The 13,905-nt window shown below is 30.5% G+C and overlaps 1 protein-coding gene across 1 annotated transcript; it reads left to right on the top strand.

The window, feature by feature from the left end:
* Positions 1–3,020: 3,020 nt before the first annotated feature.
* Positions 3,021–11,997, top strand: LOC134247709 (uncharacterized). Its single transcript, XM_062730039.1, has 10 exons — positions 3,021–3,131; positions 3,266–3,431; positions 3,771–4,055; positions 4,778–5,301; positions 9,129–9,214; positions 9,401–9,439; positions 9,728–9,890; positions 10,083–10,327; positions 10,505–10,750; positions 11,235–11,997. The coding sequence occupies exons 1-10, from the start codon at positions 3,049–3,051 to the stop codon at positions 11,729–11,731; spliced, it is 2,334 nt and encodes a 777-aa protein (XP_062586023.1). The 5' UTR covers positions 3,021–3,048; the 3' UTR covers positions 11,732–11,997.
* Positions 11,998–13,905: the final 1,908 nt, after the last annotated feature.

The following is a 13,905-nucleotide window of genomic DNA, read 5'->3' as shown; positions in this document are numbered from 1 at the left end:
TCATTATGTTTCTAATCATGATCATATTCGTTTATCAATATGTATTCTGTTTTGATAATTCATCAAAGGAAGCTCAAACCTTCATTGTTAAGTTTTCGACCAGGATGGATTTGATGCAACGAGCTTAAGAAAAAACATCTGAAAACCTTCTAATTAGCTATCCAAATTAAAACTTCCAAGGTTCTTTGTGCGAGAGATCAAGGAGATATTATATTCTTTTGGCTAATACATGAACTAAAATATTTTCTACATATCAATCTCTGTCTTTATATCAATAAGTTTTTTATTGGTTAAAAAATCTCCAATGTCATTTTCATTCCACATAACTTTAGCAGACTAACTCCGATGTGGGATTTTATTACATAAAGGGCTTTACATGAAGCTGCACCTGCTTATAACTTCAACGTTTTAAGATAATCTCAAGAGGTGAGTACAATATTGAGAACTTTGTTTAGTTATGGAAATTTGGAAATATTTTCCCTTTATAAATTTTGCTTTTGCCCATTGAAATATCTATACAATGAGCTTAATTTTTAAAATAAAAATTCTAAGAATATACTCGTATATTTTTGCGCGTATGTTTTAATATACCGTATAGCGGGTTATTTTAGCGGAGTGCTAATGTTGGCCTATTTTGGCGCTTTGATGGTAGCCCGCGAAAATTTTAATCACTAAGAAATTCAGTACTCTTCTTAGTATTCATCTGCAAAGAGTTGAGACCCTGTGTACGCTAAAATGAATAACGCCAAAATTATTAGCAGTAGTATATAAAGATTTCATAAAATGTCATCAATCAATTTTATGTGATATCGAAGCAAAACTGATAACATGAAGATATCAGAAGGCTAAGGACACATTTTATTCTAGATAAATTCAAATCTGGTTCCTAATGTCATTCATAAGATGTGTTGTTTTCTTTTAAACCTTCAGAAAATCCTAGCCCAACTGATTATTTAAAAAATAATATATCTTCTACTATTATGAAAACAAAGTACTTAGAATTTAAAGTTGCAACAATTTTGTGAATTTTAATTTCACCCAATTTATTGTGAAATGTTGACAATAATGATCGGCGGTAAATGAGAGGACTTCAGCTCTTTCCTTATTTATGTTGTAATAATCCCAAATCACATGTTTTGGACAACACATGCATTGACTAAAATTTCAATGAAAATAAAGTTAATCCAAATATTGCTGAGCTATATTGGCCCATTGTTCAAAGTTGATTTCTTCCTCTAGAGGTATCTTAAACTGAATAACTCAAAATGTTTAAATGTGATAGAATTTTGTTGAGTTTCTCATTGACAATATCTATGTAGTCTTCCCACTATCCATTGGAATACTAATGGATATTAATGATGCTCCTTTATATAAAACATACAATTCTCCTTTTTCGAAGCACACTTTTAAATTTAGGTCCGCTTCCCTTTTTAAAATATGCTTCATTTTCTACATAATTTATACCATTTTAATGTAACTTTTTAATGACAAATTTCAGATTTCTACATTTTTGACTCATACAACATGGTTTCAAAAACAATATGCCATGGGGTTTTCTTTGGAGTTATTGAGATTTTATCTATTTTTCATAAAGGTTTGTACATTTGTTTTATTATGCTTCGTGAGAATTATGTTCATAAAGAGAAAAATGTACTAATATGCAAACCAATTAACCACAGTCGTACTAAAAACTTTTTTGAAATTCCTTTTATTTAATGATTATGAAAATTACTCCATCTTTAATTCAACATCAACTTTTATTATTACACTGTACAGTCTTATCATGTTTGTACTGTCAATTTTGGGATTAAATCTTGTCTGGGGCATAGAGATTACGCACCCCGGTAAGATTTAAATTTTCACATGTCCTTAGCTCTTCTGGGTTTCTTAAAATTCTTTTCCATATTGTATGAGAAAATAACTTTTTGAAAAAAATTTTTTTTTTATTAAAGCTACTGTAACAGATTGTTTTTAAAGTATTCATATTTTTTTCATTAAGCATTAACATAAATACGTCAAGATATTGTCGTTTTATGATTTCGTTTGTTTAGTTTTTAGCTCACATAAATCAACGTCTCAAGCTTTTTTCCGATTAAAATTTGTGCATTGTCCTTTTTGTCCATTTTGTTGTCAATTTCGTCATCGAAGACTTATTACACTTTCATGTTTTCACCAGGAACACTTATCAAATTAACCAAGCTTGGCGTAGAGTATTCTTAAATAGAAGAAATTAACGTTTGAGTCAAGACATTTTAGTCATTCGGTCAGGAGAGGGAAACAAAAATTTAATGATGGTCTAAGAATTTTATGTGCAGACTTCATGGCAAAACTTAAATATTACAATTGTTAATGTGATGTCATGAGTAATATGTGATGTCAAAAATGGCGGTTAAACTTATTTCACAGTCTGAATAAAACCAACTCCTTTTCCCTTCACTCAGGAGTGAAAGAAGAAGGGGTTGGTTTTAATCAGACTGTAACATTTCACTATATTTAAAAGAAAATAGTGTAGATTACCCCCAATAATTTGATTAGAAAATATCAAGGTCAGATCTAGATTTGCACAGGCTTTGTCTTTTAATATACTGTGTAGAATGATCATAATTTAAAGTATTTCCTGGACATGATTGTATTATAGATCCTAAAAACTATTGAAAAAATGGAACAAAAAATTTGCTCTTTCACTCTTTTGAACAAATAACAGGGAAAATCAAAAGTAAGTGATTAAACTGAGACAGAGATGCTTTTTGTTCTACAATAAATGTTTTTAGATATTTTATAATTGTTAAATACAGTAAATAAAAATGCATAATTTCCATGAGATTTTCAAAACTTGACATTTCTGGGGCAGGAATATGATAGTTCTTAATGAAGAAATCTTTTCCACATTCGTAATAATGAATGATGAATGATTCATCTCTACACCCTCAATGGTACCCACATATAATATGGTACATCTTATTTTTAGTTTACTTGGGTAACCAACACTTAAATGATTTTTTCCTGTTTTCGGAGCGTAAAACATGGTTGGAGGCAAACGACGTTTGTATGTCAGTGGGAAACACTCTACAGTCTAACACCGGGAACTCAATGCGTTGGTATATAAAGACCAAGGCTTTAAAGAAAGGCTGGTAAAGGAAACAAATAAAACTTCAATATTATCAAATCTATTAGTTTAACGTTTATTAAGAACAGTTTTATTATCTATCTATGGAATTTAAGAATTAATTCAATTAAAGAGAATCTTTATTTACTTTGCTCATAGGCCAATAACCGATGACGTCTGGGTGGGGGTTATAAAGGGGGAAAACAACAACAAGTGGTATGAAATCAGAAGAAACGGTAATTGTGATGAAAAAACAAACGAAATTCCAGGACTGAATCAATATGAAAGACAGTGCGGAGTTCTAAACATGTCAGCAGTGTTTGACGTCGATGAGCCAATGATTTATTTCACTTCTTGTGATGGTCAGACCTTGGGTTTTTTGTGCCAAAAACACCAAGGAAAGCAACCGAACGGTAGAACATACATGTATTTATGATATTGAATCAAAGCATACATTTCTTTTTAACCATGAATAATGTCAAATGGTAAAAAAAATATTTGTCACAAATAAAATGTCCTATCACAAAGAAATACACTGAAGAAGTATTATAACTGATTTTTTCGTGAAACACCGTGAGAAAACTTTAGCATATCTTAAGTTACATTAACTGAGTATGTCTATGTTAAACATAGTATGCAAGTTAAACTACAAAAAATAAAGTAGATCTTACTGAAAATTAAAATGCTTGTCAATATTTCATTTCCAGGTTTCCAGTTCTATCCCATGTCAAATGTGGTTGAAAAAGGCTCGGAAAGGAAATTTTTTAATGTTTTAACAGAAATAGATTGTGCCACTTCTTCTTTTACAAAGTTTGAGTGTTATGCGGCCACTTATTTCCATGAGGAAAAAATATGTGTGGCTAAATGCACAGATCAAGAAATACCTGCCATACCGGACACAGTTTCTCTTGTTAGTTCTACCACCAACTCAACTGTTCTCACAATAAAGGTAATTGAAATAGGACTTGTTTTTTAAGTGGTCTAGATTGGTGTAAAAGCCTGAAAGGAAGGCACACTCTAATCAAATCTTAAATATGACTTAGAAGGACAATTACAAAATTACACGTTCGTTCATTGAATAATTTGCAAGTTTTTGAGTTTTGAAATATATTTGTGATACACAAATCAAGATATTCTGACTTTAGTCTGTTCTGAATACATATGTTCGGTCTCATGATTGACGTAAGAAATCTGAGATATAAAATTGCATTGCTGTTTTATGTTAAAAAGAAAGTTAAATGTTGAAAAATGATAACTCATGATTTTGAAACAAGAGATTTGTGTATCATGTTATAACAAACAATCAAAATTAAAAACAAAAATTAAATTGCTAAACCGAAGATTTGCATTACCCGTACAAGATATTTCACAATTTGCTAACCCACAAATATGCCTGGAAAACAAATTACAATTTTTTATGCAAAACACTTGGAATCTTTCTTTGGTAAATGGTATAATTGCTGATGTGTCAACGTTAATTTTATCATAAAAATTAACAGTTGTTTTATCTTTATTATGGTAGTATTAAAGAGCTCGTTCAAATTTTTACAAATATCAATTATTGAACAGTAGTTATCTTTTTTTAAAATTAGCATCTTGTCTTTGCAGTTAATTTACATATGTATTTTTTTCAGTTCTAATTAACCACACCGTGTTAAAAGTACCACCTAGCAACAACCCATACCCTGTATTGTCGGGGCCTTCACACTGCAACAAAGTTCTATTACATCTTCTCAAATGAATAGCGGCGAATCAACCTTATCACAAGCTCTTGATGAAACAACAACATTTGTCAATATGACAACTATACATCAAACTTCAGAGGATACAATAACCACTGAAAACCCAAATGAAGGAATAGGAGTTGATACAGAAATAGAAGCAGAGGTGACAACAATGCAAGTTGACACAATAACTCAAACAACAAATCTTTCAACAATACAGGCTCAGTCAGGATGTGTTTGCATCTGTTCTACAAATCAAGTTGATATCACACAAGAGATGTTGAAGCAGAAGGTTACTTACATCAAGAAAAATCTGACTGTTAACAGAACGCTCTTGTCTTCAACGAAGCGAAAGAAAACTTCAGCGTCTGATGATAGGCAGTCCTCTGTCGCCATGGGAACTCTTGGTGGCTGCGTTATTATTGGTGTAATTTTGACTTTTGTCGTCTGTGATTTGGTACACGTTGTGTCGTTTGTAAAATCTATACGAGTGATTTTTTTGCACTAATGATTAATACTTTTAGTGCAATTGGTGGAAATTACTAAAGTGTGATAGTGATTGATTGATTAATGAATTGTATACTGTTTAACGTCCCTCTCCAGAATATTTCACTGATATGGAGACGTCACCATTGCCGGTGAAGGGCTGCAAATTTAGGCCTATGCTCGGCACTCAGGGCCATTGAGCAGGGAGGGATCTTTATCGTGCCACACCTGCTGTGACACGGGGCCTCGGTTTATACGGTCTCATCCGAAGGACCGCCCCATTTAGTCGCCTTTTCCGACAAGCAAGGGGGTACTGAGGACCTATTCTAACCCGGATCCTCACGGGGTAAAGTGTGATATTGATCACCATAAAGGTACACCCTTGTACTTAAACAATGTCAAGCGACATCGCTGTTTATCAAATATAATTTAAGTAGAATTTCACTAATGTTTATATTTGAACATAATTTTTCCGACAACATGTGCTTGTTGTTGAGAAAACTTTAGCATAACATATTTTAAAATTCATTGTATATCGGACAATATTTGCCATGCATCAGACGAACGGTATGTCAAACAAAAAATAATAAACTTCATATTGGAGGTCCTTAAAACACTCGAATTGTGTATCAATTATTGACTTTGAAATATTCTTATGCCTCATTTAAAGATTTACTCTTACTAGTATTTAAATTCAGTTGATTATATTGGTCCTCAAAAACGTCTAGATATTTCAGATCCCGATTACAACTCGATTTTAAATGCATCACCTCGCTTGATATAGGCTTAGCCATGCATCATCAAATCGCAACTTGGTTTCGGGGGTTACATGTATCATCTTTTTCTGTCTTTTAGTTAAATTTGTCAAACAGAAACAGTTATAAGTTGTGTCAGGTCCCTGGTTGCGTATTGCATTTATCTGTACACGAAAAAGAACGTAAGTAACCATTCAATGGGCTATTCCCAAGGCATGGTTTATTTGTGGCTGATGCATTTTGAAATAAACATTATAAAAAATTATAATCATTTTCAAATGAATTTTAGTTTGTATTTTAATAAAATAATAATTTTGGAAAAAAAAGCTCATCCAATATGGAATCTTTGCATTTCAACTCTAATGTAAGAAAGACAACTTTAAACATCCAAAAACCTAAAATTTGGATCATGGCAAATCAATCTGACTAAAGCCAGACTACTATTTACGCTATCCCATAGAGGTCTACTTTTACCATAACAAAAATTCAATATAGTTAACTATAATTTACCTATAGTAAATACTTTGATACTATACAGTGAAGCTTTACTCTAGAACTTTTTTTAAAAAAAATGATTTAGAAGCTGAATTTTTCTTTAATTGCATACAAATTGCTAGTTTTTTTTTCATTTGAAAAAAAAAAAATGTGATTATACAAGGAAAAACTCTTTTTAATACTAGCATTACAATTTTACTTGTAGGAATTAAACAAAATAAATATATCTATCTGAAATTCAAAATTAATTACTTTGATTTACTACATGTATAGTAAAATCTTTTATTTACTTGATCTAATATAGTTAAATATGGTACTTTTTTTTGTTAAGGATGGTCAGATATTTATGTCAAATATGACTGAACTTAAAGACAATTTAATGAAAATATTTGACTTAACTTAAAGACAATTTAATGAAAATATTTACTGGACAAACAAGTTTATGAAACAAGGATATTTAGGGAAATAATTGAAAGAGTAACTTTTATGTCACAGATTGATAACAAAGTGCAATATTAATACTTGCTGTGTTTTTCTAAAAAACCAACTATGAAACTGATTTGAATATCATCTTCGTGTTTATAAATGCATTAAAATATACACGGAGAAACTCTACGTCTAAAATTACGTCAGAATGATGCTACAGAGACATTATTAAAAATGAAACGATATTGGAAAGCCAAAAATTCAAACTTTGAGCATATTTTGGTGCTTTAGAACATGTAAAAGTTAAATATAAGAAATGTTTTTATGTTTAGTATGAATTATTGATGCATGAATCGCACTGACTTGCAAGTAGGCATATTTTTAACGAAGCGCTTGATCGCGAGAGTTCTTCATGAAATATGCTTACGTGACAAGTCTGTGTGATTTACACACCAATAATTCCCACGAAACTTCAAAAACTTCCTTCAATGATAACAAAAATGTATCAAGTCAGCTTATATACCAAATTCTATCGATCAGTTTTTTTTCTGATCGAAAGATAAGACTCGAATGAAATTTGAGCATGACAGTTTGAAGGAGTAGTCATCACACTGTAAGACTGAAGACAATCAAAATGGAGATTATCTTTAAGATTATATTATTATTGGATATCGGTTTTGTGTATTATACTCATTAAATCAAAAATGAATTGATGATGGATCTTGTGTCCCATTGCTTGGTTAAGCAAAAATAATTGCTTTCATTATTTTTAAAACAGTTGGATACAAAAATATAGATCTCTCTTTCTCCGGAGCATGGGGGAATAAACAAAATACATGCAAATTTCTACTCAGAGTGAATGCAATGACAATGTATACATGGTATATCAACGGAAACAATGTCTGAATCGATGTGATCACAGTAAAAGATATATAGTATATATTAATCCTATAAGAAAGGGAAAAGATTTTAATATTAAAATCTTGCATGTTAAATCATAAATGAACTATGCAAAGGAAATAACCATCATGTAATAAATGTCGATGAAATTTTCGCCATTCAAATTAACAACGCAGATATTCAGTTGGGGAAAAACGCAAAAAAAATCAACACCTTCAAGAAGGCTTATTTTGAATAGGATCCTATGTCACAGGTAATTTTTCCCTATTGATAGTGATTTTTTCCCAAACAAATAAGGGATATACATGTACATGTATTTTGATACTTTCTTTTGTTTGTTATAGATATCATTGTATAAGTATCTTTTCTTCCTTATCTCTGTCAATGAAAAGTAGTATCGAAAAGTCCTATGGTATCGCAAATATATGTTTGCTTGTTTGTTTGTTTTAGAGAGCTTTCGTCTAAGAGTCATTTTGTTCTTTTCTTAGTTTCAAACACCACTGTATTGTTTATCATTTCATTTGTTTCGTTTTCCAGAATGAAGATCTTCAAGTGAAGCCTTGACTGTGTAAATTCTTTAATTAATTAATGTAAGTTTAATAAATTTCAGAGAAGTAATCAAATAGAACATAGAATACTTCTATTCTAAATAATAAAAAAATCAATTTTATTTTTAAAATTATTTTAAAATTTATTATTTTTATCAAACAGATATTTATTTATTTATTTATTTATTTATTTAATTTTTTTTTTACATTTTCCTAATTAAATAAAATCGATTTTAGAAAAGTAAGAATTAAGTATTTCTTGAGGGATGTTCTGCAGAATTATCGATCAGCTTACCAGTCACGATTTTCTTTTATTTTCGGTTCCAATCAAAAAAGAAAAAAGACTCGTCGTAGAAAAGTTGAGATAATTCTATGTACACCGGATATTAACAACATTAAACATAATTTATTGATAAAATTCAATTGAATCGATTGCTTCTTACAGTTTCATATTGTCATCACATTTTTTTTTTCATTTAGTAAAAAGATTATTCTACGTTTTGAAAAAGGTAAGTGTAAAATTTCAAAATAAAATTATGAACCGAACATGTTAAATATCTTTTATATACATTTTTTACTGTATTAAAATATTATTTAAAATTATAAAAATATTTGGGTAGCTGTGGACTATTTTAATATCACACTTTGAAACAAATTTCAAAATACTTAATATGATTTTATTTTGCAGATTCCCTCTCTGTGCGATGAATAATTACGCCATGTTTTCGAGAATTGTTTTAGGCATGGTCTATGTTATACCTAATCTGCAAAGTGGTATGTATACCGGTATTTTGTGGATGAATGGTGTCTGTGAATTGTATTTGCTTAATCCAAAATATGAAATGTAATATCAAATATTTTTATTTATTGGATTTATTTCTGAATAATACGCTACAGATACGTATATCAAAATGTTAATGTATTTGATGACAGAAATACATTTTGAAGTTTTTTCTTCAGGATTTTATCTTGTTTGGAGCGTAGAAATAACAAGACCTGGTAAGGTTAAAATTATTGGTCTATTATTGTAATTAATCTATATTATAATATATAAACTGAAATTTAAATTGCTTTTATTGGAAACATCGGAGTCATACATGTACATGTAGGTTCCTCTGATAAATGAACTCTCTTTTTTAAAAGAAAATATTCCGTATTTGATGTATATAAGAATTATTCACGAAATATAGCAAACAAAGGAATTTTGAAGGCAAGGGTTTGTATTGTAGATTCTCTCTCTCTCTCTCTCTCATTTCAGTGAAGAAAATGTTTATTTTCTTTTTTAAGCGTATCATGGTACAGCGTGGTCTTTTGATTATATCGTGTTTTCTGAGCATAAGACGTGGTTGGAAGCAGTAGATGTTTGTGGATCAATAAAAGGCTACATACAATTTAAGAAATATGCAAATGCCAACTGGTATATAAGGACAAAAGCAGAGAAGAAAGGATGGTATTTTTTTGAATTGTGAATTGTTCTTCCCGCCACATTTGAAAAGCAGCTTGGTTAAGTCCATCTAAAAATACTCATAATTTTTACTTTTAATACTGAATGAGCTGCAAATATTTGTCAAAATTCGCCTCAACGTTTTCTGATATTTGAAAATTTTCACTTTACTTCACTTATATTCCTTTTTCATAATAGGTTTGTATCTGATGACGTATGGATAGGACTGATAAAGGAACAATACAGCGATTTGTGGTATGAAGTCAGATCGAATTGTCCAGAACGTAAAGGAATTGCCGGAGAAAAGTTTGAAGAGAGACAGTGCGCAGTTTTAAACATGTCGGCAGTTTCCAGCTCTGATAAATCATTAATCTATGCTTCTCCTTGTGATGAGCGTAACTTTGGATTTGTTTGTCTTCAATCATTGGGACCTATACCACAAGGTATTTTAGCCTTTTAAATCACTCTCTAGCAGATAGAAAACTTAAAATATCGCAATTGGTAACGATTTGTGGTAGAATACATAATTTGAGTAAAATATTTTCTAAGAGATGTTAAACAAATAATAAGAAATAGAATATAGAAATTGTCAATTATAATTTGCAACATGGTCTTTTCAGATGTGGAGTCATATCCCAACACAGAAATAGCAGAGGAAAGATACATAAGTTTTCAATGGAATGTCTCTTCAGAGTCAGAGTGTGCTAGAAACTCGTTTACCAGATTTTTGTGCTACGCCGCCACTTATTTTCCAGACGATAAATATTGCGTGGCTGAATGCACAGAATTAAACCATATTAAAGATACCGTCTCCCTTGTTAACTCTTCAAAAAATTCCACTGTTCTCCTTCGTACCCATAGCAAAGGTAGTTGACTTGAATTTATTTTTTAAAAATGTTTTATCAGGCTTATTATTTGCATGAATAGAGGAATTTTCTGATGGAGTTTTGATCATCAACATTTCTAATTATCATATAATGACAGGTAGTGGTACCTCAAAACACAAAATTCTCCGAAAAAACAACTCATTATGTAAGAGAGCTTGAAAGCGAATGCTTGGTGCTCATTCTCTACACGTATTTGTTAAAAAGAGTATTTTATAAATTCCATTCATTTTTCCCACCTTGCATAAAGTATAAAATTTTCCTTATGGAATACTCCTTCTTCTGAATTATCCATTCAATATACACCTTATTTTAACAAAAATAAAACTAACATACATTTAAAATATCAAAATGTATATATCTTTTCATCGATCACAGCTTTAAAGCATTCATCAAAATTGATATTTTAGAGTCTGAAAATTGTACCAGATACATAATTGTAACAAATTTTTATTTCAATTTGTAGTTTTCATTAATCACACAAAGTCAACATTCGTGTCCAGTTCGAGCAAATATCCTTGTATTACCGAACCAACCATAGAATCAACCGAGGCATCAACATCAACTACACAAACTTCTGGAGGCTCATCAACAACAGCACAGTATTCAGAGGACACATCAGTCTCCGTTTCATCTACGGAGAATTATTCCGAATGTTTTCATATCTGCTCCAATAATGAACACGTCAACATCACAACACCAGTTCTGAACCAGAAGGTGCTGGACATCAAAAGAATCCTTACTCTGAACAAAACTTTTCTGTCCTCAACTGTTAGGAAGAAAACATCTGCAGCAGACGACAGACAGTCCTCGTTAGCCATGGGTACTCTGGGTATAATTGTCATTTTTGGTGTAATAATCGCCATTATCAGCGGGGATCTGGTGTATGTCGTTAAGTTTGTTAAATTTATATGTCCTTGTATACTGCATAACAAGAAAAAGATGTCAGTTGTCCATGATTGATATTTTTATGTAAAATTGCAGGGAGGGATATGTGTACTTTAAGTCAATTCGTCCACCATTTTTATTTTTATTTTTTGGTCAGGAAATTTAAAAAGCACTGATGTAGACATTTGATCAGACAGTTCATGTTTGTTAGAAAGGTCGATTAAGAAATTGTTGTGTACAGATATATGTTTCAAACAGCTAGTTAATGTTTTATTGTTGTTTTCTTTTAAGGTGGTACTTGCTTAAATCAGCTTATATTAAAGTACACACTTTAAACTTTGTGTTGTTCTCATGTTCTTTTGTGTAAAAGGTGGAGCTAAAGTACATTGATTTGGCAAATAAATCATTAACATGACAAAACATGGAGACACTAGAACCAGAGGTGAGATCAGATGCCGATGATGAGGAAGCATGCTATCGGTCTCGCTCGCCATGAACCCTATGTATTGGTCTGGTAGAAGGGTTACATTAAGCATATAAAAGTAATTACCTAGCAAATGGTATGAAACATGCCAGATGAAATACGAGCTAATGATAGGTTGTATTTATATATAGATACAATCATTATAATGACCTTAGCTTTGCAAGATGCTGACTTGAATGTTGATGTTAATGTTAATGTTGAAATCCAAATAACATCAACTTATTTATCAATCGTTTGCCTTGATTAAAAAATTGATTGTATTCACAGCATTCTCTATCTATTTGAATCAGTTAAGAATATATAAAAACAAAATGAATGGATGTAAATTATTGTCTGCATAAATAAGAGAAGTATACAAAAAAGTTGTCTACGACATTTTTGTCATACAGTTAAATAATTAAATAATTATCATCAACCTTCCGCCGCAATATGGCTGAAATGTTATCGTATAATAATAATAATTTAATAATATACAATCAATAAATCAATCGTCATACTTAGAATTATTAGACAAAGTGATAACCTTGATAAAACAAAAATATGTACAAGGTTTATAGTCAAAATTAATAACTATGGCAATATTGTTTATTCAAAAAAATACGAACTCAGAAAATTACGAACTGAGTATGTTTGCATTACATACTTCTTTGCCAAGATTTGTTAAAATTAGAATGGATGACAAAAAGTCTTACCATCTTATTAAATCGTATGTAAATTACTTGATTTAATTTTTTTCAAGATATGCATATAAGATATTGATTGTGATTTTGTTTCCATGGGCTATCAACCATTCAATACAATATCAATTAATTTCCTTATTCCGTTACATACATTCATTATTCCTTCATTGTTACTGCAACAAATTTTATGTCTTGAGTATATATTATAACAATATACTTTACGAAAAATCAATCTAAATCAAAGCAAAATCAAGATAGTGTATCACATTGCGTGTATTTTATGAATTCAATCATTTGTTGAACACTATGAATCTGAGAATGTTAATTTCCATGATTCATGCAATAACTAAAGTGAAACGAAAACAAATTGGACCGAGACCGTAAAAGAGTTAAAGGAAGAATTCCTCAACAAAGAAATCTATGCAATTATGATGGACATTGAAGATAAGTAGAAAAAATATTTACAATTTATATTTTTTTTAAGAAACTAAAAGTCAAAAATGATATGATTGTGATAACTTAAGGAAGAAAAATTGTAATTTTTCGATTTCTGAATTTAATAACCATGATTATTCCTTATACTATTCGGTCGATTAAGAAATGGTTGGGCACAGATATATGTTTCAAACAGCTAGTTAATGTTTTATTGTTGTTTTCTTTTAAGGCGGTACTTGCTTAAATCAGCTTATATTAAAGTACACAATTTAAACTTTGTGTTGTTCTCATGTTATTTTGTGTAAAAGGTGGAGCTAAAGTACATTGATTTGGCAAATAAATCATTAACATGACAAAACATGGAAACACTAGAGCCAGAGGTGAGATCAGATGCCTATGATGAGGAAGCATGCTATCGGTCTCGCTCGCCATGAACCCTATGTATTGGTCTGGTAGAAGGGTTACATTAAGCATATAAAAGTAATTACCTAGCAAATGGTATGAAACATGCCAGATGAAATACGAACTAATGATAGGTTGTATTTATATATAGATACAATCATTATAATGACCTTAGCTTTGCAAGATGCTGACTTGAATGTTGATGTTAATGTTAATGTTGAAATCCAAATAACATCAACTTATTTATC

The sequence above is a fragment of the Saccostrea cucullata genome, unplaced genomic scaffold, assembly GCF_032062105.1.
Source record: "Saccostrea cucullata isolate Sc308-1 unplaced genomic scaffold, CSIRO_AGI_Scuc_v1 ctg64, whole genome shotgun sequence".
Classification (NCBI taxonomy): Eukaryota; Metazoa; Mollusca; class Bivalvia; order Ostreida; family Ostreidae; genus Saccostrea; species Saccostrea cuccullata.
This window is presented reverse-complemented; position numbering and strand designations above follow the sequence as displayed.